Consider the following 26,807-nt stretch of genomic DNA (forward strand, 5'->3'; position numbering starts at 1 on the left):
CAAGATACACAAGTTGAGTGAAAGACAACTAGCTTACATGCATATCACAATCTAATTTGAATATATAAATTTTTTTTTAATGAAGTTAAAAGTGATTTGTTTGTAGGAAAAGCAATTGAAATATATTCTAAACAGTCATTTTTATTTTCAAGAAATTCAACTTTTACATCTTAAATTGAGGACACAGATACAAATGTCAGTTCAAATGAGATAGAACAGGAAGATAATTGAATGTAAACACTGCTGTTGAAAAAGTTTACAGATAATCTTGAGAGATTTGCAATAGTTGGTAGAAATGTATTTTCAGGTTTGAATTGTCAGCTGTGATAAATCCCCTCTGTTGAGATTCTGATCACCTAAGATTGATGCTTGTAACATTATTATATCGAATAGGCTATAAATGGAAAGCTTTCCATTTATATCTCAGATACAAAGAGGAGGCATGTAAGTAAAATGTAGGAAATGGGAGAAAATCGCATGCATCTTCATTACAGATTGAATCTGCAGGCCAAAGGTGACAGAACTGATCTTCTTTGAATTGATTCAATAATCTTGCCTTTTGCTTCTTAAACAATCATATAGAGGAAATGCTATGCAGAGTTTATTGATAAAGTGAAAGATCTCTGGACTGGAAAATACAATGAAACATTAGATGACAGGCATGGCTGTTAGCAATATGATGCATATATGGAATCTGGGTGTCAGAATAGGTAAAGGAAAAGGTTATTTAAGGAAACATAAAACTTATAAAATATGTTTAGCATTGAAATCCTACTTGAATGGGATCCCTTTTTCAGAAGGTAAGCAAGGGACTCTGTATGTGCTATAAATTCAGGAGAGAAGTAATAGTAGAAATGTGGAAATTCTGGAAAGTATTGCATATATATGATAGTTTTGGGTGGATGGAGATACCAATATATAACTGTATCCACCAGGAATGGATGCATCTAAATATCTTGAGAAGCAATGTAGTAGCTCAACTAATCAGATTAGGTCCATTTCTTCATCTTATTATACAAGCAAGTTTGGTTTTCACCTGTTAAGATGATTGTCCAAAATACATGATTAATTTGATTTATACATCTTATGAGGACTAATGGAGTATAGAACATGATTAAGTATTTAAACTGTGTCATAGATAGTTTGTGTTTCACATGGACAAGGTAGAAACTATCTAACTCAGCACAGTTATAGGGCTAATAGGAAAAGAAGTTTATCATAAGCAGCATGATAAACCTTTTATTTCTTACACAGATCAACCTATCCAAGATATTTGGCAGATGACAGGAAAATGTCCTGATATGCAAGGAATGGCTATGTCAGGCCTTGGAAGCAGTGGGTTTGCATGTTAAGTAGTCAAATGAACACAGTCTCAGTGAATATGTAGATTATGGCCTTGAAACTGTCTTCTCCAATACTCTAGGATAGGGCTGTCAAACTGCCGGCCTGCAGGCTGGATGTCTTAAACGCTGGCTATGCCCACGTCTGGTTTAGCAAAGGGGAAAAAAAATCCCAATACGTCACATGATGCTGCCATAATGACGTGACCTTGACATCCCTGTTCTAGGAAAATTCAAAGGAAAGCCAGTTGCAGATGTTAACTAAGGCACCCTACTTAGATGTTCCAAGTGATGGAATTTACAAGCAGAGTTGAAAAAGAATCCAAAATATTTTAACCGTGGAATCTTCTATTTAACTTTCTACTTCAGGCATCACAGGTTGAAATGGATCTGATTTAAGTTTTAATTAAAGCAAGGATGGACAGTTGTAGCATTTTTTTTTCCATTTGTGATGAGTAATGAAAACCTCTTTGGTGATGAAAAATGGATAGACTGTAGTACATAGGAATCTTTAGGAGAGGGTTCCCAGTTTTTTGGGGCAATGGAGATATGAAATTCCTTTGCGCTTTTGTCCTGTTTTGTGTTGTATTAATACTAGTTTGGGGTTAATGCTACATTTAGTGTGTCTCCTGCTTCATAACAGTAGGAAACAGCATCACTGATTTGTAAAAATCATGTTGCTGCACTTAGTTAACAAAAAAGAGAGGCCATACACATAAAAAGGAGCTTGCACTGCATGTGTCCCAATGTCTTAGATTGCCTATTCTTGTAGTGAAAGCTTTGACAAGCAAACTCAGTTTATTTCCGGTGTGAAAAGTCTAGCTGTGAATTGAGGTGTATATCATGTTAGATAATAAGAAAAGTACCTTGCTACTAGATAAGGCTATGGATCATTCTCTGTTTACTTTTTCAATACTTCAGCATGACTCTATTTTTTTAAAAAATTAACTCATAAATTATTTAACTCAAAATATTTAACATTTAACATTAAATAAGGGAACCTAGAAGCTAGTAGGAGATTGGAAGAGTTACGTTCTATTTCATTTTTCAAACAAAAATTCTCTATCTGAGGAATCAAGGCTGCTTTGGTGGTCTTAAGCCCAGATCTGAATCTAGACTAAAACGAGTTTATAAATACTAAATATGATTGATCCTTGTTAAGCTTGAAAGGCTGGTAAGCTGAGAAAACAAGAACCATTTAGAATTCTTGAAAAAATTTTTTATTGCTAGTGAGTTTGTTTGTTAGTTTGTTTATTCCAATACATATAGATGCCATTTCATGGAATGTGATACAACAATCTAATAAAACAATAAAATAAATAAAACAATTACTTAAAGCCATTATATAATTATTTTAAAAAGCATCTAAAACTTTAAAAGTAGAACTAAAACAGAAAAGAAAATAATGGACAGAGGGATGTAAATAATAATGGAGCCACCTCTTGAATTCACCCAACCCCTGAATCCTCAGGCCTGCTGACATAACCAGGTCTTGAAGGATATTCAAAAGTTCAGGAGCAATGAGACTGACCTCACCTCTGGAGGGGGAGATCATTCCACAACCTCCAGAAAAGGCTGCTTGCTTACGGGCCATTAAATATAGCTCTCTAGATGATGTAAATTTTGAAAGCTTCTCAAAGTAATTTTCTTGCACATTTTATACCTAAGTTGGTCTTTTGTAATATGCCGTGAGCAAGGAATTGTGATACAGTACAGTCAGTGGTAGGATTCAAATTTAACCACTGGTTCTCTGCCCTAATGATTTCTTCCAACACCAGTTCACCGAACTGCTCAGAAAGTTAACAACCGGTTTTTCCAAAGTGGTGTGATCTGGCTGAATCCTACCACTGAGTACAGTATGTACTGGTGCTATTGGTACAGTATGTCCTACATTGGTACAGAAATATGCAGTGAAACAAAGAGAAGGGAATATTAAGAAAGTTTTTAAAAACACAGAATGTTAATTAGAAACACAGAGAATGGTCGTCCCACGAACTTTTGACTCTAGCTCCAACATATATATGCAGAGCACACCATTATTACCAAGGGACTATAGTTCTTATTTTATTGATTTGAAATTTACATAATAACTCAGTTTTGCTGAGAACAGTAATTATCCAGGTTGTGTGTAGCTCTTCTTTCTGCTGTGAAAGAGCTATATGTATTTTGGCAAATACATAGAATGAGCATCTTTTTAAACATTATTCCAATTTTTTAGCGGCTTGCAATATAGAGGTTGTTAAATCTAAATTGCTTCTGGTAATTCCTTCTGTTATTTTTACAATGCTTAGATCAGTAGTTTAGAACTAAAAAGGCCAGCAAAATCTGTTAAATGGTAAAGCAAAGGAAATATTGGCAACTAAGCAGAATAAATAAATAAATAAACAGAATAAACTGAATCTTTGTTTACCTAATCAGAAAAGAAATGGTTTGTTTGAAGGTTGATAAGCTAAATTAATAGTTTAGTATGCAATGAAGATATCAGGGCCTATATATTCCATTTTGAAATCTATGTTTTCTTGCACATATTTCACCAAACTACAACTTAGGTAATGTTTATGTTACTATTTCAATCATTTTTTGGCATAACAGTCAAATCAGAAATTCTTAATCAACTTAATGAATGTTCTGTATTTAGCCTACTTAGCTTTATGCTAAATAAGCATTTTTTTTAAAAAAAAAAAGTTGTTTAAGGAGTTCCAAACTTTGGATAGATATTCACCTAAGTAAAATCCTAAGTGTTTTATTAAATGGGGGGAATTTTTCACTCATGCATGTGCCAGATGTACAGCCCTAGAGACTGAACCCTTATATTTATCCACAGAACAGGTACAGCACAATCAGCAGCAGTGCAAGCTTTCCCACAGCAAAGTCTCATCCAAATGTCTCAGCCCTGTTCTGGAGGATACATCAGTTGAGGTGAGAAGGTAGCTCAGTCTCTTTCTACTGAGACATTATTTGGCTTTTCTTAGCAGCAACCCTATTACTGATGCAGACTTTGCATAAAAGCATCCCGAGCTTTTTTATAAACTGCTTCTAGAAAAATGTTTGCCTATGTAATAAAGGGACAACTTGGAAACACAGCACTTTCTGCATCAGAAGTTTCCAAGTCCCAAACATTAGCAGAAAATATCAGCTGAGAAGAATGGGGTACCTGCTTTCACTGATCTCCTGGTTCAGTCCAGAAGGCTGAGAAAACTATAAATCTCACAGTTCTCAGAAATTATGATCCTTTCATTGCAGATGGGCTATCAGGATTAGGGCTAATTCCTGATTGGCTGTAAATTAAGAATGACATGCCTTCTTTTAAAAATAATGAACAGAAGACCTGCCATGTCCTCCTTCTCCAACCCTCCCACGCCCTCCTTTCTGGAGAAACATGGAACTTTTAAAAAACTAAAACAGTATCTTTTGGTCTGAGCATTCTCCAGATATGTTTATACAATGCTCAGAATCCTTATCAATGGCCATGCGTTATTGGGGAATAAGAGAATAAAGAAAGATTTTTCTGATAAGACATTGCAAATAAGAAAGTGGAGTTGTGGATATAGAAGGAAAATACAGTAACAAAGAAATTTGAGAAAGTGCTTCTGTGTGTATCTTGCCTAGAGTTTTTTTCAGCCGGAACAGACAGTATTACCGTATTTCCCCATGTATAAGCCACCCCTTTTTTCCAAAATTTTCAAGCCCAAAAAGTAGGGGGGTGGCATATACAAAGCTAGGTACACTTTTTATACGTGAAAAATGCATAAAATAATAAAGTAGGAATAAACTGGTTTTCCAGCAGTATGCTATATTTTTGTAAAAATTGTGCGTGATGATACGACACGAGTGCGAGTACGCGATAGAAATGCATACGCTAGGCATCGGCCTGAATGCTTCGTTCCTACTCTCGTTCCGATGCGTAGATTGCTAGCGTCGCCCGCACCGCTTTCGCGTCATGACCGAAGTTGTAGATCTAGACGTCGAATTTTGTTTCTTTGTAAATTTTCTTTCTTCATAACTTGTTTCTCTAATAAAATATTTTTTTCAAAACTTCACAGTCCAAAAATTGGGGGTGGCTTATACAAAGGGGGTGCTTATACATGGGGAAATACGGTAGTTGCAGTTAAGGGCAGGTGGCAAGGTCTTGTCTTTTTCTAAAACAGGGCCTTCAATCTGTTTTAGATAAGGAGCACAACTGACATTTTAATGGCACATTAATTATTGGAGGGAGAGTGTTCATTCTCAAAATGATTATGAAGAAGGATGAAGCCAGTGACAAAATTCTATCTTTTATTTGCTTAGTGTTGAAATTTATGTATCTTATCCAAAGATAGAGTGTTTTCCTGCCATACTGACAGTCCTCTTATAATAACCAAATCAACCCTTATCTTACTGCTATTGGTGGATCTTTTTCTTTTTCTGGTGCTGGTGATTTACAAAGCCCTGGATTGCACCCATTTTTTTAATTCTCTAAAAATTCTTATAAGCTTATGAAGAATTCATGAATGTTTTTGGAAATAATATTGACACTGAAGCGTAAAAAAGCAGCACTGGAATTAAAAAGTTGCGGGGTTGGACAAGGACTTGATAAGATAATCATAATGTTCACTGGCACCTTCACAACATTATACTTGCCTTTGCTTTGTTGTGCCTCTTCTTTTTAATCCTCACTCTCGGTCTCTTTGAAGAAAAAACTCCTTTTATTTGACAGCTTTTTGTGTCTTGCCATTGTTGCAGAGCTTCCAAAATCCCCCATGTGTTTCAAAGTTGCATCTTTTATAGGTAGTTGTGTTGTGTTAACACTGGAGGAGAAGTTTCATATAGGAGGGCAGAAAGAGCCTGAAAACTTGTTAGTAGTCTGCTCTTCCACAATGAGGAATGGTCTGAGGAAAGCTTCTAGATTCACTCAAATATAAATAGTTTGTTTGGTGTATATTTACAATCTGAGTTCCTGAAACTAGTCTGGATGAATCTTAATTGATAATAGGAAGATGTTTGTTCTATAATCCATGAGCAGATAAATATGAGGGGTAAAATGATCTGCCAGAGCTATCTTTTAAAAGACCTTTCAGTCTATTCATTAAGAATTCCAAATTTGGAACACCAAAAGCAACAATAAACTTTTACTTAAGTATGAAGGGAGCAGTTATGATTCATTTCCTGATGCTGTTCAAGTGTTACTCTTTCTGTACATAATTGTCATATATTAAGAATCCTAAAATCTGAAGTCAGATTTGGAGACTTGCAATCTTCTCAATACCTGTCTGTACCTGACTGACTGAGATTCAAGACATGGCATTTTCAGTCTTTATGTTACAAAAATCTGTCTTTGGAGAGGTTTATTTAATTCCATCTCTCTTAAGCGTCAGCTGAGCTGGTAAGCATTATTGCATCATCACGTTTTAAAGAATTTTTTGAAGAGGTGTTTGTTGCCTATAAACTAATAACAGAGACCGTATTTGCCCAGTTTCCATTTAGTCAACTTGTCATATGTAAGAACGTTGTTCGCAGATTTTAGTTCTGCTTTCAATACCATCATACCGCACAGATTAATAGCCAAGCTCAAAGATCTAGATTTTCCAGATTCTATTTGTTTATGGATATTGGATTTTTTTAACAAATCGTCCACAAAGAGTTAAACTGAATGATTATATTTCTACTGTCAAGACACTTAGCATTGGCACTCCGCAAGGTTGTGTCCTTAGTCCACTACTGTTCTCCATTTATTCATCTGATTGCACAAATAAACATCCCAACAATAAGATAATAAAATTTGCAGACGATACTACGCTTGTAGGACTTATTTCTGGGGATGATGAGTCTGCATATCGGGATGAGGTATTACAGCTATCCCACTGGTGCAAAAATAATAATCTTCTATTTAACATTAAGAAGACCAAGGAGGTTATAGCGGACTATAGGAAAAAAAGAGCAGACATTCAGCCACTGTATGTAGAGGGAGTTCGTGTGGAACAGGTGGTTGAATGTAAGTATCTCGGGACCATCATTACAAATGACCTGACCTGGAGTGCAAACACCGCTGCTTTAATTAAGAAGGCACAACAACGGTTGTATTTACTAAGGATTCTTAGGAAACAACAACTGGCTGAGAGTCTACTGACTACCTTCTATCGGAGTTCAATTGAGAGTATATTATCCTACTGTCTCTGTGTATGGTTCTCGAGCTGCACAGTGGCAGAGAAAAAGGCAATTCAGAGGGTGATTAAGATGGCCCAAAACATCATTGGCTGCTCACTCCCCTCTTTGGAAGAACGGTATAGGAATAGATGTAAGAGGAAGATATTTAATATATTGAATGACTCCTCTCATCCGGGACATCAGCTTTTTGAACTATTACCATCGAGAAGGAGATTCAGGGTATTAAGAACAAGGACGACTAGATTTAAGAACAGTTTTTATCCAAGTGCAGTTTTGAGCTTGAATGCAGGGTCATAAGATTTTTGTGGAATTTAATGGCTGAGAGTAATGGGGTATTTACATTTTTAAATTGTATAGAGATTATTGTACGGTTTGTTGTGTCTAGTTTTATTTTTCTTTCAATGGTGTTGTCCAGTTTTACTTGTGGAAGAGCACCTCATTTCGTTGCACCCGCTTGCGAGTGTAATGACAAAGAAATTCTTATGTCTTATGTCTTGTCTCTGAGATCTGCTGCATAGGCTTGAAGAATCCAGTAGAAAAATGGGAAATTTGGTTTATTTCTGTCATTGTAGATAAAAATCCTTTCATAAAAATAAATTTTTTCTTCTTATGATTCCATAAATTTGAGGAGGAGGAGCTGCAGTTAGAATGTACTATTTCAGGCTAACTCTCCCCACATCCAGGAGTTCAATCCTGATCGGCTCAGAGTTGATTCACCCTTCTAACATTCTAAGGTTGATTGTTGGGGGCAGTATGCTGACATTTATAAACTGCTCAGAGAGTGCTGCAAAGCATTGTGGATCAGTATTTAAGTCTATGTGCCATTGCTATTGTCTGCTGCTATTTTAATGTAAATTGAGCTTTAGCAGCTTGATATTATTAAACTTTAAAAAAAAAAATTGTACCAGATCAGTGTGACTTATTTTTCTGCATTTTAGTTAGACATAAATAGGGTCTGTCTGTAGATACACCTGTAAGAATGAAACAAATAGGGAAAGGCTTTTGTCCCAAAGTCTTCCACTGTATTTAGCTTGGGAACTTCAGATAATCATTTAAAGATATACAAAGGTGTCTTGAAAATGCAAAGACAGACTTTATAAGTGCAAGCTGAGGTCGTAGGCAGGACCTTCAAAAATATGTTCTTTTCTTGCTTCTATTTATTAGCATCTTTTTCTTATTTGTTTATTTATATTTTCATTTTTAACATTGTTTTTCAATATTAGTAAAATCAGGATATACTAACTGCACATAGCCATGTGATAACATGGTTCCCTTAACTTTTAAATCCTTTAATGCTTAAGTATTCTGTTAATACATTGAACATTTAGAAAAAAATAAAAAAGGCTATTTTGTGACATTTATCACACACTTTAGAGGTAGCACATGGGAATCCCATTCCTCCAAACGTTCCAATGTTAGTGCCAAATAATGTTTAATTTGTGAGATAAGAAATTCATCCTAAATTATTCAACATTTTAGAAGGCAGGTTAAACTATTAACTAAAAATTAGTGAAGGATTGTTTTATGTGAATATCTATAATATTTAGAAGACCTTTGAGATTTAGCATCTTATGAAACACCAAACAAAAACTATGGTGAAGTTTATGGCCTTTTTATGCACTCCTCTGTATATTTTACTTATATTTATTTATTAGATTTATATACTCAAACTTTTCATTTTTTAAGCATGCGGAATCAAACTTTTTGTTTTTGTTTAATAAAATAAAGCACTATCTGTTTGGACTGAAGTCAGCAAACTTAGCCATAGTTATATGTGTTCTTTATCTACAGACACATTCTGAAGAAAGACCATTTCAGTGTGAGGAATGCAAAGCTCTATTCCGAACACCATTCTCTTTACAAAGACATCTTCTGATTCATAATAGTAAGTAGAAATATAGATAATAAAGTTCATCAAAGATCACAGATCATAAAAGTCTCAGTACTTGCGAGATTAATGTATTTTTAACTCTCTGATCTAACAAAACATCTTAATCATATTAGAATTTTATATAAAATGTATACTGACTTTATATACACACACATCCATACAGAATTGCACCTATGGACATGCCAAATAAAATATAAATAGTAAAGTTCAATTAATATGAAATCTGCATTTAGTCTGTAAGTTAAGGATTCATTGGTTAAGTAGAAAAATGGTTTTTATTAGATTAATCTAACATAGACAACACTTGTAATTATTTTCAGGAGGCTTTGCAACTAATATAATATTCAAGGTTTTTAATGTTTAACATTCTAATTGTTTTATATTGCTTTTTTAATGATGCTATAAGCTTCCCAATCAGTCAACAGTGAGGTGGGTGTCATAAATTTAATTAAACAAATAAAATAGGGCGAGCTTCAGAACTTAATGATTTTTTAATGCTCAAAATTATCTAGCCTGAATAGTCAGCTCTTTGGATTGCTATTGAACCAAGAATGAGGAGATTTGTTCCTTTATAATTTCTCTCAATAACATGTTTATAGGTTGTTGACTTGAAAATAAATTGTCAGGTAAAAAATACCTGTTTTGAACAATTATGTAGAACTTTTCAAGAAATGAATTGTAGGTTTTTTTTACTATAAATTATTGGCAGTTGTTCGCATAGGTTTATAAACACGTGGGATTCATATAATGAATAGTGATGCACACACACACACACACAAATGTTGCACAAATGCAAAGAAAATACGATGAAAATACTGCATAATATAATAAAATATTTTATCATCACATTCAGTTTTGATTTTATATATAAAGTATAACTGTTTATTGTTCTGACCCAACCTGGTTCCAAGAAAGCAAACACAAGTCAAAGGCAGCAGCCCCCACCTTTTAAGATTTCATTTACGAATTCTGTTTCTTCACAGATAAAAGGCTGCTTCCAACTAATTAGGTCTGACAAGAAAGAGCCTTTCCAAGTTGTTTTTCAATGCTGCTAAAAACCCACAGATAAGAAATAGTTTACAAGAGTTTTCAAATACTAACTATAATATCCATGAGGCTGAGTCTCAGAGTGTCTTTGCCTTCTACAAAGAACACTTCTTCAAACCTGGCTTTTATCCTCTTGAGGGAGGGGCCATTACCTTGCAGCCTTACTCCTGAGTCACCTGTGCTTCTGTAACTGCTCTCTCCTATGAGCAATCCTGCATGCACGCACACTTAGCAGAGGCTCCTCAGGAACCTCCTCATCACTGCTGCCAGCCGCCACAATCTCTGAAGGCAGCAGTCCACTCCCTAATGGTCCTGGGCCCTCATCTGGGTCCACGCTCTCCTCCACCGTTCGCACCTGCTGTTGGCTAACCACAACATTTATTGACAAATATCTGATTATATTTCTCTACTATAAAATTCATTACATGCAGTAAGGTTTTGTTGATAGTTACTTGGTAGTTGTTTCTCTAGTTCTAAGATATTATATAGATAGTCCTTAACTTACAACTGCAACTGAGCCTGGAATTACAATCATAAGTCATTGCAAATGCATAAGCTCAAGTTCAAAAATCAGCTTGTGGCAATAAAAAATATTCCCTCAATAACACAAGGCACTCACATTAGTTTGTAGAGCGAGAAGTCTGCAGTGATAATTTTTAGCAGTACTGTAGCTGCAATGGAAGACAGGAACCCATGTTGCATAACGATCACCAGCTCTTTTGTCTCTTAGGTTACTCTGTGGCCTAATGAGATTGGTAAAAAAAAAAAATCTTTCAGTAAATACATTCAAACTACTATTTAACCAAGAAAGAAGAGATTGGCTTCTTTCAGAGAAAGGATTGAGTGATGAAAATTTATTGATTTATTTATGATGTTCGATAGATAATATTAACATATTTTTTTCTCTTAGGTGAAAGAACATTTAAGTGTGATCACTGTGATGCTACATTCAAACGGAAGGATACTTTGAATGTTCACATACAAGTTGTTCATGATGGCCATAAGAAATATAAATGTGATCTGTGTGACAAAGCCTTCGTAACACCTTCTGTTTTAAAGAGCCATAAAAAAGTAAGTATAATGAAAAAATAACTTTATAAAAGTAATGAACATGGCAATAGGTTTAATGCACAAAGTTTATTTTAAATAATTCACAAATTATTGTACAAAATTGTACAAATTATTAGAAGACAATGCTTTCACTTTTTCTTTCAACCAATGATTATAAATAAAATAATTAAGGAGAACTATAAAGAGTATACTCATTCAAATGAATAAAAAGGTACATACATTTCACTTTGACTGGCTTCTAATTAAACATGGTAGAAATTAGAAAGCTTTGTTAATGTTCTCTTTCTCATGAACTACAGCTTAATCCCTAACATTTTTGCATAAAATTGGAAATACTTTCAGAAGCTCATGTATGTTGGTCATACACCTTTTTTTCTAATTATTTTTTTTATTTACAAAAAGTTAAAATACAAAACTCTGAAAAACAAAAAAAATTACAAATGAAGGTGAATATACTTATCCCAGGATAATGTTGCAGAATCCAATCTGTGTCAGTCATCGGGACCAGAGATTTTGTCTGACCAGAGGCTTTCAGACTTGTACTGGAGACCATCTTAAGGGAACTTCTCTTTAGCAGAGTGTGTGCTTTGGGCTATTCTGTGTGTGGTTTTTATAGTGCCTGTTGTACTTGGCTTTTTAGAAGTTGATTGGGGTGTGTTGATGGCTGGCTTTTAAGTTGTTGGCTGTCATTTGCTTGTACTGCCCAGCCCTCGCCTTCTAAATACTTGATGAGCTGGTGGTAACTGTTAACTCCTAGGCTTCAATCACTTCCCTGGCTGTTTGTGTGCTTGATCGTCACTTGCAGATCCAAATACAATAGGCAGTATAAATACAATAGGCAGTATAAATGCACAAACAGGACACACTCTGCTAGAGTGGGTGTCAGCAACCTGCGGCCCGAGTGCCACATGCGACTCTAACCCCTTTCCTGCGGCTCCCTGATGACCCACCCGGTCACACAATCTGCTCTCTGCCCTGAGAAGGCACGAGCCAGAGCTGCGTGGCTGAAGTGCCCCTAGCACTTTCTCCGCACTGTCCGTGACCATCTGCTTTTTGAAATTCCGCACCCTTTGCAGGAAACTCAGCACTAGCCATGGTCCCCTTCATGTCGGCTCAGGAAGAAGGGGACATCTTTGGATGATGACCAGACACAGCCGCTGTGATTTTTCCTGCTGCAGCAATTTCCCATTTGGCACCATTTTTTTTTTGTTCGTGCATGCGCAGATGGTCATGTTTCTGGTCATGACCAAATTGGGCTGCGACCAAAGTCCTGGAATGGATTATGGTCATGACCCAAGGTTCCACTGCATATGTGTGTCAGCATCTACTGGACATTTGTTATGGAGTTGCAGCAGCTTCACTAGAGGATCCGGCAAAGGCATATTTCTTGACTGCTTGAATGTTGTTTTTTGAATAAAAGTTTCTAAATGCACTTGATCAGAATGGGATTTAATACATAGTTCAGTTATGGAATACTTTAAATGGAACTATGAATTGATCCTTGCTTATGTTTTGCTTATGCTTGGTAATAACCTACTTTTCAAAAACGCACCTTTTTAATTTTGTTATTATGTGTTTTAAAAGAATATAAGAAAGAGATAATACATACTATGTGAAAAATATTAGAACAAATATATTTTCCAATTCAAATTGATTTAAGAATACACCCAAATAGAAGCCCTAGTGCTGCTAGTTTATAGAATCTATGGTTATAATATACTGTAGTAATAAAGAGTGTTTCAGAAGTTGAAAAAATGTCATTAAAGTAAAGGTTCATATTTAAATGCTACAAACATGTTAACATCCAGTAAGCATTAATTTAATTTTTATAAGCCAAAACGTTTGTGCAATAAAAGCCTCATTTGATTGACCAACTAGATAATATGGTTTATTTTCCAAGGAAAAGTCAAATTGGTTTAGGAATTTTTATGTTGTTGCAAGGTGAAACTTATTAAATTTTTAAAGTTTTTAAAAGCAAAATTTAATATCAGTATACTATGTGTCATAGATGACTGATTTAAAAAACTTGGAAAAATTAAATTTAAAAATGAAGAATTAATTCTGCTTCCTTTTGTAAGCAAATTAAATATTTATATTTTTCCTTTACAGACTCACACAGGTGAAAAAGAGAAGATTTGTCCGTATTGTGGACAGAAGTTTGCAAGTAATGGAACTCTGAGAGTGCATATTCGAAGTCACACAGGTACAGAAAGCTCAATAGTTTTTCTTGCGTGAACTGAGCCAATTCCTTATTTGGTATCAGACAAAATCAGACCATACTTGAAGTTTGTATCTGTGTGTTATTGATGCATGTGTTTCATATCTGTCTTTCATGCACAAATATGTTTAAGATAAAATTATTTGATTACACAGCACCTTTTTGCCAAACACCTTTTTTAGACTTCGAAATCAAGCAGGGTGTGATGGAAAACACCATGAATCTCTGGGCAATTGGCCAGACTGGAAACTCAGACAAGCATGCTAGAAAAAGGCAATGGCAGACTGCCAAGTAAATGGCATACATGAAGTCACTAAACTCAACTCAAATAATTTTAGTTTACTTTTTGTTTTAGAATTCTTGTAGCAGATCTTTGTATTCTAATAACTTAAATATTAACACTAAATGCTAAAGTATAAACACACACATACAAAATTAGAAATGTCTGCCTTTGATAGAAGTAGAACTGAAAGTGATCTTAAAACCAAGATTCTTCAGATAGTCCTCAACTTACAACAATTTAATTTGTTCAGTGACTGTTCAAAGTTACAAGAGTTCGGAAACTTCCATACTTACGACTGTTGCAGGATCCCATGGTCATGTGACCAAAATTCAGACGCTTTGGCACCTGACTCATATTTATGACACTTGCAGTGTCCCAAAGTCACCTGATCCTCTTTTGCAACTTCTGATGAGCAAAGTCAATGCGGAAACTGGATTCACTCTACAACCATGTTATTAACTTAACAACTGCAAAGGTTAATTTAACAATTGTCACAAGAAAGTTCATAAAATGGGGCAAAACTTACTTAACAAATGTCTCACTTAGCACAGAAATGGACTCAACTGTGGTCGGAAGGTGAAAGACCACCTGTATTGGACACATGATAAAAATTACTTTAACAATCATTTTCCAGTTTAGGGAATTATACTAGATTGAAAAAATATTTTTTCCTATATCTTAGATGTTTCAGTTATTAATTCTAGCAAATGTGAAAGGTATAAAAATAGGAAATATTGAAGATTTTCATTCATTATAAATTTTGTTCAGATTGCAGTATGAATTAACTAATATTTTCATATTTTCTCCAAACTGTTTTCTCAGAGATCTAAAAGTATTTTTAAAAAGTCACATCCCAGAGCATATATGAAAGTCAAAAATAGCATCCACAGAGGCTTTGAATTTTACAGAGAAATAACACAGCGAAAGTGTATTGGTTGGGAAAAGTAATGAAAGAAAAATAGCAGTTGCTGGAGAAATAGCAGTTAATAGGAGGTGGAGCTCTCGCCTCACAATCAGGAGGCTGTGAGTTCGATCCTAGGCAGAGGCAGATATTTCTGTCTCTGGGCACATTGAGAATATATCTGCTGAACAAAATTCTGCGTTGGCCACAGGAAGGGCACCTGGCCATTAATACACTGTGCTAGCTCCATTCAATGCTCAGGCTCCGCCTGTCGAGGGATTATGGGGTCGTTAAAATAAGATGATGATCTAATCTAATAATTATACATAAACACAGTTATAGTGTCAGAAAGTTAATGAACTTCAACAAATAAAACTAAAATAAGCAAAAATTAATTTTTCACTTAATCAGAACCAAACTTTGTCAATTGTCATATGTTCTATGTATTAGCTTAAAGCTAATACATACAAATTCTGGATGGCATTTTTCTGAAAGCAGTTTCAGATAATAATTTATGTTAATATTATAAAACTGTAAAAATCAGTATACATTAAAATGTTGAATTACTAAACTCAGTTAGTCACAGTACAATTTTATATACTGTAAAATAGATGTTTATGATCTTATTACTTTAGTAAAAACCCAAAGGTAATATTTCCTCCATTTTTTTGAGGAATGCATATCGTCTATAAAAATGCAGTCATTATAAACAAATCAGAGCATTTTATGACTTCTGCATTCCTAACTTATTCAGGTTGTTTATCATTGTCAAATTTATCACTCTGTGACAGTTAAATCTTCAAAAGCATCTGTAAAGTTTCAGAATCTGGAAACTCAGCCTCCTGTTAGTTTTGCTACTAGGTGATCGGAGAGATTCATACTGTCAAAGACAATTACCAGTGCTTTACTACGTGTCTTCTTTAGATAAATGAATAACAACGCCTAATAGGTTGATGATTGGGAGGAACTATAAAAAGAACTAGCACTTCAGATAGATCAAATATTCTAATGCTTTATGTGTGCAACTAATTTCTTTCCTTTAAATATACACAGGGCACAAACCAACACAGAAATATACTTTTGTTAATCCTTTTGAGTAACCATGCCCTGTTTTAGATTACATCCGAAAATACAACTTTGGCTCTTAATCTAAATAGGTAGTATGAAAATAAACATTTGATTTTTAAATAAATATGCATTTGATTGGAGTCCCAAGTGTATTCCTAGCTCCATCAAGTTTTGTTACTCTTTATTTTTTAAAAGTCTTCATCAACAAACGGTATGATTTATACCATAGTAAATAGTGAGTCTTGCACTGGACCATGATTGCCTCTCTGTTGATTTTATTATATTGTTTATTGCTGTACTCCCAGGTTTCAATGTTACCATGTACTTGATGCCTCTTTTTAATTCACCTAAACACTACTATTCTGCAAATTCTTGAGCTCTAAACCTGCCCTTCCTAAACATGTGTTCTAAGCCAAAAATTCATTTAAAGCTCATTAGTTAGCTGGAATTGATTTAGATTATATATACTGAGCTTGTAAACATCATCTTAATTGAATATTATTGTATTTTCCACTGATCATTTTATAATCACTGCACAATTGTATTGCATAATGGATACAAATTCCTTATCTGAATCCACTGACCTGTTTTATAATAACAAAAAACATGTTACGTCTCGTTTTTTTGTATTCCACATCACCTTTTACTCTTGATATTTCTAGGATGTAGAAAATTATGAGATAGTTGGACTAAGCAATAGTAAAATTAAAATGCACACATACAGAGTACAGTAGTAGATTATAATAATTTGTTTATATTACAATATTATGCTTTTTAAAACTTAACTATGAAAATAGCTGTTGTCAAAATTGAAGAGAATAAACTTGTTCATTTGTTATTTTTCTTCTCTCTTTCTCTTTAAATATATACCATATGTTATTTAGCAAATTTCTTCATGATTGTCACAGAAGCTCCATTAGTTTAATTGACTTCTCTAATCTCTTTGAATGTATCTTCATTGTTTACAATGTTATTTGCTTTTCCTTTAATCATGCTGCCTGTTGTGATTGCCAGTCACTGTTGTCATCGATCACACTATCTCTGCTTAGAAAAACCCTCTTACAACTTCTTTTGTAAACTGCTGCATTGATCATCTGGCAGGAAGCATTGAATGTGCAATCCAGATGGCTTCTTGCCAGTCTCATCTCTCATGACCTTATGCCTAATAAAATTATCTTGATTTTGCAAATAAGGTGATTTTTGCAAACTCTGGTTGGAATTGTTGACTTTTTGTAGTGCTAGAGTACCAAAGATTTTCTTTTTGCCTTTGTCAGTTGGATCGACCTCCCAATGATCAGCTGTTTCAGGCTGCGGGGATTACCATTGCCTATTGCCGTCTCTGCGTGCCCCACTTTCAGCCTCTGCATCCAATTTTTGGCCTCCACGCACACTGTTTACAACCTCCACGCACCCCATTTTTTCTCTTTTCTGTATGAAGTGTCCATCTTTTAACAAACAGAAAAATAGCTTGCGATCCAGCCCACATTCTTGAATAGCTAAAAACAGCCTAAGTCCATTGCTTAAAACAAGGCTCTTATCTATCAACAAAAAATAAAAGAATGGGGAAGGTCTCATAATTAGGCTGTTCGCACTCCATTGTTTCCAAACCTTTCTAAACATTTTTCTTGAAGTGCAAAAACCAAACAACATAAAAATGTCAGCTGGATTAATTAAATGTTTGAGTCCAAACAGCTCCTGCAGTGTCCAAAGGATGACAGCATGGTTTAGTGACATTGGGGGTCATGAGAGATAGTGTCACGTTTCAAACAGATGTGGAATTAATAAATCAGAGCACTTGGAACAACTTGCAGACCTTGTTAAAATGCTTGCTAAACCTTTACATTTAGAGCTAATGGGCTAAGTCAGTGGGAGGAAAGAAAGAAACAATTCTTTTGGCAAAGGATCTTGCTGTTTGTCTTCCCTCTACCATCGTCTTTGTCTTTTCAAGTGGCCCTATTCCCAAAGTATTAAAACGTTTCAGAAAAGCTCCATTTGGCAATTGTTTCATGTTTATGTCCTGGTCTATAATAAGTAACTGATGTAACAAATATATTGCATGTAAATTATATAGTAAAATGGTTTTAATGCCACTTTCCTTAGAAAGACATTTGATATACAACGTGAACAATTAAGTTTTAAGAACTCCTCCTAGAGAAGGAAAGTACTAAAGAAAGACTCCCTTTTTTCCAAGGGAGAGATAGAATAGGCCTCTCTAGCTCTTTGCATGTGAAGAAAATGATTGGAAGCATGCTCACCAGAGACGGTATTCAGCAGGTTCTGACCAGTTTTGCAGAACTGGTAGCGGAAATTTTGACTAGTTTGGAGAACTGGCAAATACCACCTCTGATTGAGAGATTGAGAGAGTATCCTTCTCTTGCCATTCTCGCCAAGTCATGACCACAGAACCGGTAGTAAATTTTTTTGAATCCCACCACTGATGCTCACATAGCACTAGCCAGTAATTCTGTAAAGTAGCTGTATCTCTTTTCAGAATTGTGCTGGAACTTTCTGATGCAGCAGAATTCTGGACAGACAGCCTTTAGGAGGGGGGATTACCAATAGGTAGGGAAAACTTCAAAGTAACTCAATTGAAACTAAAGTGCTAAATAGAACCAACATGAAAGTGGTAGCTGAAATCATTTAGAGACTTAATAGAAAATGTTTCCTGTGCTAACCTTGGTGTAGGCTTTTAACTTTATCGGCTAATTGTATTTTATATTGCTTTGTCTTTTCCTATTTGTGGCCATATTACTCTTGATTTGATTGTATTTGTGTCAAGCTATTTTGAAGAAAAACAAGCCCTTTTACAAAATAGCAATGGCACTGGCAATAACGCTTAGATTTATATACCACTTCATAGTGCTTTATAGTACTCTCTGAGCAGTTAACAGAGTCAGCATATTGTCCCCAGTTTTACCGACCTTGGAAGCATGGAAGGCTGAGTTAACCTTCAGCTGCTCAGGATCGGACTACAGGTTATTTATTTACCACATTCAAAATTAAAATTGACACATTCACTACCGCTACTGTTCCTCATGATTGTTGGATGAGTTTTAATACTATATTGTTTTTCACCATAGGCTAGTAAATGGTTTTGATTCTGCAGATCACTAGGGATCCTTGGGAGATTCCAGGGCTCCTAAGATCACACTTTAAGAAACACTGACACCCTTGCGTTTGTGGCATAGTGGCTAAAAATTCTTCACAGATGTTGCTACTCCCTTATTATTTGAGTTGACTTAATTTGCCACTGGATAAATGGCCCAAATACCTGTTTGTCTTTGCATCATTACACTGCAGAGCCAACCAAATCCTTATTGAGACCTGAGCAGAAGTTGTCAAAGAGCTTCTGTACATGAAACACATCTGCACATCAGCCCAGCTTAATTTATTAATACCAATTGCTCTTTGGATCCCACAATCTAGAGGTGTGTTTGTTTATTTGTTTTGTGTGTATAGTTGATTCATCTTTGGAAACTAATTTACTCTCTCTCATCCCAATCTCAGACTTACACATCACTACAAATATCCCACAGGACCCAATTTATAATACAGTGTAGTTTGAATTGCTTAACAGTTGTTCAGTTATTACACACATAAAGAAAAATCAAATTTATAATCCACCTAATTATTTCTATTAAAAAATAATTAAAATAGAGTTTATAAGGCCAGTTTACCAGTTTATCTCCTTTGGTGAATGAGCAAGATGTAGATGACCAGCAGCATTCCCAAAGTGAATGCAGCTGGGAAGTTGTTAGGAGATAGGGTACAATTGTGGAGAAAGGTCTGACTTATGGATTAAATTAATTATTACATTTTATAATATTAAGCAGAGCAATATATTTAGACCAGGAGGTTTAAGTCAATTAAAATCAGCATTATTAAAATAGTACACCCTTTGGGGAAGATGAATGTTGGGACTAGTTTTTTAAAAAACTTTTTTCAAGAACATTATTTTCAGATACTCACCTTCCCATAATACTTTAATCCACCAAATAAATACTGTAGTTTAGCTATTGCGATCTGTGTCTCATTTGTTCCATCTTTGACGCAATCATTGTTGCATGATTTTTCATTAGTTATGTTTCTTGCATTATAATATGCATTGTCATTAAGCAGATCATTAGTAATGCACTGAAAGTTTATCAAAAACGTGCATGCTTTTAGGTTTAGTTTAGATCTATGTATACTTCTATATTTTTTATGGGGATCCATGTACCATCCCAGCAAATACTGCATATCAAAAAGCAATAGCACATGTAAAAAAACCCTACAAATTGAGAACAATAAAAGATATTTAAACCAGTAAAATTGTCGCTAGAATAGACATAGATTATTTGTTAAGACAGTATTGTTGTCCTTTTGATTTTGTTTTATTTTTCCAGGGAAGTAGCTGCATTGGTCTATTGTAGCAAACACAATTGTGGGCAACTGAACACATTTAGTGCTGCTTATGATTACATGGGTAGATTCTTCAAAGCTTGGGATTCTTCAGTTGCTGGTCTCCCACAATACAAAAGCCGTCCCATGAAAATCATTTCAATATGGTGCAGTTATGCAACGCAAGGTGCATATGTAAATAGTGCCAGTCAGCTGGATCTTTCCCATGCATTTGGCAGTCCGCTGGTAACAAGACCTTCTTTGTGTGAACAGTGGGCCATAGAAAGATCTGTCTCTTGGAAAATGCACATGCTGTTCTACTTTGATGTTCTTTTTCTTCAGGCAACATTAGACCCAAGTAACGGTTTGAAAACATATAACAATAATGCTGTAGCTAAGCAATTTAGGGCTTCACCACTGCCTACTTAAGCAATCATCTGAAAAGTCCTATGTATGTCATAAGAGATTAACAGACTGATTGTACTGTTTTCAGGTGAACGCCCTTATCAGTGCCCTTATTGTGACAAAGCTTTCAGCAAGAATGATGGATTAAAAATGCACATCCGCACCCATACAAGAGTAAGTAGGAGCATTTAATGATTTTGCCAGGATCTGCCACATTAAAAATAAAACTGGGGGAAAGAAAAAGATGTTACTAGTCAGATTGAGAACTGAAACATTTAACCTGAGGATGAATTCATAAAACTGCTCTACTTGAGTGAATGTGAGATCCTTGTTTTATGTAAATACAAAACTGTTGAGACATCAACATGTATTTTTTTTTAACTTCAGCTTTGTTATCCTGGATGTAGAATAACTGTAATATTATACTGTTGTGCTTGAATTGTAAATGAAATGTACCAATTAAGTGTGTCGTTTTGTTCAGGTATACATATAATTTGGTCTTTCATCTGAACAAGTGATCTATTTCTCCCAATATTTTCACTTGTTTATTGTTTCTATTTTCCAATCATTGGGAAAATGAAAGGATTTGTTTTTACTCTGGCCAAGCAAGAACAAGCAGATATTTTAATGGGTTTCTTGGAATAGAGAGCCCTAATACTTTATTGTTGGGTTCTCTAAGGTTTTGAGAAATTAATACCTAGCACTAATGCCTGTGCTTTATGCAGATGTTTCATCATGTGCCTCTACAAGTCTTCCTCAGAGAAAGAGTTCAGAAGGGGAGGTTGCCTTATGCTACTGTAGCCTGCTGCACATCTGAATGTGCTGGTTGGTGATGGGAGGTTTCTGTGGACTATCAATCAGTTGATTTGTAGGAGCCCTTTTAAAAAGGAACACTTAAAAAAACCATAGTTGTATAATACTGATAGCAGTATAATTTATAAATCCTTGGAACATTTGTCATCCTTTCAAATTTCAGGTTTGAATATTATCTCTGAAATTTCTGGCTTTAATTCTGCTCATGCTATATATGCTTGTATGCTAGCTATGGATTCCTGTTAATGGGAGATTCATTTTTCCCTGAAACAGTCTGTGCAAACAATAATGACTGGAAAACATCTGCTGAATTCAGTTACAGGAACTGCTATAATTAATATTCTCCAGATTAAATATAAGAACTGTTTAAATTGTTTAGGCCCTTTTTCTGTCATGGTAACAGTATTCAAAACTGATTTCTATGGAAACTATTGCTGCTACCCCTTTTAAATGAGGAAAGTTAAATGAAACAAGCCATCAAGAAGTATCAACTTAGGCCATTAAATTTATCTCAATATGCAAACTATAAATAAGTAACAGTTTGGCTTGGTATCCTGCACAATATACTATATCTGTATTCACATGCTCATACAAACATTCACAGGTGCACATACCCGTCTCTCTCATATACCATGCAATATAGTTACTTCGCCATTACACACAAGATGCAGTGCTTTCTACTACGTATAAGGCCAATAATACTAAGAAGTTTGATGGTGGATAGTGCCAGTTTGCATCATTTGCCATGGGTTACATTTCTACATTGAATCTGGATCTTGACTGATAATTGGGGCAGCAGCTAGAAAAAGGAATTATGTTCACATCCTCCAGAAAACTTGTTTTTCCACAAACCAAGATAAAACACAGGATGCAATTGAGCATTTATATGATGCTACTCCAATATTGAGTCAAGAAGCAACCCTACGCACACTGATTTAATACAAAATGGCCATTGCCAAAGATATGTAGAGTATGATTTTTGTTTTTTAATGAACAGACTGTTGTGTTTACACCATGCTTTGCCTGCTGGACAGAAGAAATCAAGATAACCAGAGTCAGACCACCCACCACCAGCGGACAAATGATATTAGATTAAATATGTCATTCATATTAGTTTAATAGCTGTATAGTAATCCATGGATAAGAAAGAGAACTTTTTACAATATCTTCTGACTGAAATATAGATTATGGTCACTGCTTTTAGTAATGCTGTGGGTTTAAGTCAGATATATATTTTGAGGTCTAATTTTATGGATTAAAAGTTCCGTTGGTTATAATCTTTTTTCCCCATCTCCTAAAGTAATCATTAGACTTTCCAGTCTTCCCAGCTAAAAATAAAACTCTCACCAGGATTTTTTCTGGATCTTTTATTGCCACTAAATGTTAAAGTTCATGGAAGAATGTAGGGATATTTTGTACATTTTGATAGCTCAATTTTTAACTGACAAAGGTGAAAAAAACCAGTGACTTCATATTGTAAAGAAAGCCATATGTGATATAGTTACTTCTTTCCATATAATGGTAAGTAGAAATAGAATGTAGCCCTTACAATAAATCATATATTATTAATCTAGCTAAATAGGTATACTGACCGGCAGTGGTTTTTTAGGTTTCAAAAAATAAAATTATTTCAATCCTAATATTCTAGGGATTAAACCTGAGACATTTTTCTGCAAAGTATGTTGTATTGAGGTTTATCCTAGACTAGCATATTTGATCATAGAAGCTGTATGTTGGGCATCAGAGTAATTGTTTCAGTGCTAAGAGTACTCAGGTGTCAGTGATGGTTTTCTGCACAACTGTCAGGTCAGCAGTCTTTCCCATGATTGTGATTCCTACTGAACCAGACTGAGAGACCCTTTAAAGGCTCAGGAACCCTTTGCAGTTGTTATGGCTTCATTACCTGATTAGGTGGGACACTTTAAGCCTAGAATATTGAACCTTTTCACAATATTCTAATTTTCTGAGATTGTGGATTTGGATTTTCATGAGCTGTAAACCATAATCATCTCAATTATGACAAATCACGGCTTGAATTATCTTGCTTTGCATGTAACGAGTCTATCTCATATATTAGTTTCACCTTTTAAGTTGCATTCGTGAAATAAATGAACTTTTGCATGATATTCTAATTTTTTGAGTTTCACCTGTATATATATCTATCAACATAGAGAAGTAATTTTCATCTTCCAAAGAAAATAATAACTACATTTATTGAATGCAAAGACATAAAAATAGGTTAGATTATGAGTAGCTGTCCTTGTTAATATACGTATCACATTTATACACTGTCCATCTCAGCTTAATGACCCTGGGATGTTTACAAATTAAAAAAAAGGCAATGTAAAAAAATCAGAGTTAGAACTAAATTAAAATTACAGAGAAGAAATTTAAAGAAATTTAAAGGTTACAAAATTAAAGAGGTGAGAGAAGTCTTCTCAAGTAATCAACCATCCCTAGGGTTCCATATCACTCTTAGATCCCCTTACATAACACTTGGGAGCAAGGTGTTCCATAGATAAGGGCAATGGTAGAAAAAGCTTTCTTCTTAATTTCCCCAGTTTTATCAGGTCAATGTCACTGGAACAAGATGATTCCTCAGGTAATCTGGTCCCATGCCATGAAGGGCTTTAAACACTTTAATTTGGTTGAGTATATTCATATGTACAACAGTAAAGGTAAAGTTTTCCCTGTCCAGTCATATCCGACTCTAGGGCATGGTGCTCATGTCAGTATCTTGGCTACAGGAGCCAACATTATCCAAATACATTTTCTGTGGTCATGTGGCCAGAATGGCTATATGGCAAAGGTGCATCGAATGCTGTTACCTTCCCACTGAAATTGTATCTATTAATCTACTTGCATTTGCATGCTTTTGAACTGCTAGGTGGCAAGAATTGGGAAGGAACAGGAGCTCACTCCTTTGTGGAGAGCTCAGGTATCAAACACCAGCTATCATTTTTCCAGCTGACAAGCTCAGCATCTTTAACCACTGAGCCAATACACTCTATTTTCAAGAGTAAGCTACTGATAATGTACTTTGCAGTCATTATTTCAAGGACTTTCTCCTACAAATGTTATTTCTTTTGACCTGGTAAATCATTATTGAGAATAAACTGAACACCTTCTTTAAACAACAGCACAAGAACCATAAATTAAATATTTGTGAAGGTGACCCTTGATTTCCTCTACAATATTTATATTTATTCATTTTATGATATGGAACTATTTTGGTTTATTTTCAACTTTCCACTGAACATCACATGTATATAATAAAATGGATTTTAGAGAGCTTACAAAGAATGTGGTTTTCATAAAGTACAATGTAAAACAAATTAAGGGTGTGTTGTGAATTCCTGTTTTTCATATGCTGAGACATACTTCTGTAAAAATTACAGGAGGCTGACATGGATTATTTTTTCAATTCATACTCACACACAAAAGAACTCACTGACATAAATATTTAAAAGACAGGAGCCACAAGTTTCCTGATAAAGAATCCTATTATGTTTGTTCCTTAAAATAAAATAAATATTTTAAACACACAAAAGTGGATAAACATTTCACAGGAAGATTGACCATGCAAAGGAGTTCCACTCACAAGACTCATTGGAGATCACGGTTGGGGGAGGTAATTTTCATCCTCTGTGTACTAATAGTTCTCTTTATTGTGTTCTTCATGAATTTAAACCAGCATTACAAATCTTGGAGTGATTTTTCCCATGATATTTCAATTATTATTTGCATAAGGCTATCTGCACTCTGAAAGACTTTCCACAATTCCTTTTCACTGTGCAGGTACTGATATTTGCCTTTTTAATATGTATTTGAGGAAGGTATTTGTGATTCTTAGTCTTATGGCTAAGAAGATTAAAAATGACTTTGATCAAAATGTCTCTGTAATATGTTGTAAATCAAGCTTCCTAAGATGTCATATTATTTAGTTGTTTGTAGCAGGGGTTATGAAAAACAGAACCAGATCCTTCCCCTCAAAACACTGCTTTTAAAAAGCTTGGAAAAATAATACCTCTATATTAAAGCAGAAGGTGCCAGCCCACAATTTTCCCACCTACTTTCAGTTCATCTTGCAAGAATTATTTTAACTAGCTTTGTTCTGACATATGTCTCTTGGAGCTGAGATATAAAGATGCATGATCCTGTGTGGAATTATGCTCTGCTAACAGCTTGTTTTCTGCATTGGCTCACTTCCACTCCATCTCTTGTTCCTGTGTTACAGGAAAAGCCTTACCAGTGCTCTGAGTGCAACAAGGCTTTCAGTCAGAAACGTGGCCTGGATGAACACATGAGGACACACACAGGAGAGAAGCCATTCCAATGTGATGTGGGTTAAGTTTGCTTTTGATATACTTATGTTTAATTTACAGATCAATCCCAAAGAGATTTCCCTTTAAATTGGGATCCTAAACATACTGACTTCTTAGTTGTAAAGCATTAGGATTTTCTTCCGCTAAATATTTCACTGCAACTATAGCATTTGATATTGTTCCATAAACTAATTTTGCAGTCCTTTTTGATCAGATAATTCAGCATTAAGAGGTTAATTATGTTAGCTCAAGGTTTGTTTTTGTTATGCTATGGACATTCTGCTATATACAGTATACTTATTTTATGGCAACCTTCCCTAAAATATTGTTTACACCATAGTAAATGGAATTTGGACAGTTTAGTTTATTTGAAACAGATCTCACTTTGTATTGAATATAAGTTGCAGCATAAGTGAATTGGGTGATTGGGTGAATCTGAACAGATAGTTATTATTTTGCAATAGTTTTTAAATATATAGTAATATTCTTGTGTTTGTGCATTCAGAACATTTATTGGTTCTTGTTGGCCTTGCTCCCAGGTAAGTGTGTACAGGGCTGGATTTGTATATCTTATTTGAAAGAACTTGAACAGCTATATTTAACTCTATTCTTATCAGCTGTTTTATCACATATTTTGAAATATTTTAAAACTTGAATAAAAACTCATTCTCAAATAAAGATTCATATTATTACCATATCTATTTATATTGTGTGGGTGTGGGCGTACATGCCGTTTTATTATTTTTGAGAATTTTTTATTGCTAATCTTTTGTAATAAAAAATAACAGTATTTTTTGATGTTTTACCAATATTCTGATGGACCACTTTATTAGGATAATTGCTAGGTAATAGATGATAGATAGATATAATATATGATAGACTTAGTTCTTAATCTTAGTGTTACTTAATAACAAAATGAGT

General features: G+C 34.7%; 1 protein-coding gene across 3 annotated transcripts in view; it reads left to right on the forward strand.

Annotated features, from left to right (window-relative positions):
* PRDM5 (PR/SET domain 5) overlaps positions 1–26,807 on the forward strand; it is a 68,039-nt gene that overhangs the window by 31,392 nt on the left and 9,840 nt on the right. Inside the window, exons 10-15 of one of the 3 annotated variants that reach the window (XM_087936196.1) lie at positions 4,165–4,259; positions 9,276–9,369; positions 11,333–11,493; positions 13,603–13,696; positions 20,837–20,922; positions 25,799–25,903. In XM_087936196.1, coding sequence (XP_087792322.1) covers positions 4,165–4,259; positions 9,276–9,369; positions 11,333–11,493; positions 13,603–13,696; positions 20,837–20,922; positions 25,799–25,903 — 635 coding nt within the window. The remainder of the gene's footprint in view (positions 1–4,164; positions 4,260–9,275; positions 9,370–11,332; positions 11,494–13,602; positions 13,697–20,836; positions 20,923–25,798; positions 25,904–26,807) is intronic. The other 2 variants (XM_087936197.1, XM_026697991.2) reach the window with 2 other exon arrangements.

The sequence above is a fragment of the Pseudonaja textilis genome, chromosome 6, assembly GCF_049901715.1.
Source record: "Pseudonaja textilis isolate UNSWEBS1 chromosome 6, rPseTex1.2, whole genome shotgun sequence".
NCBI lineage: Eukaryota > Metazoa > Chordata > Lepidosauria > Squamata > Elapidae > Pseudonaja > Pseudonaja textilis.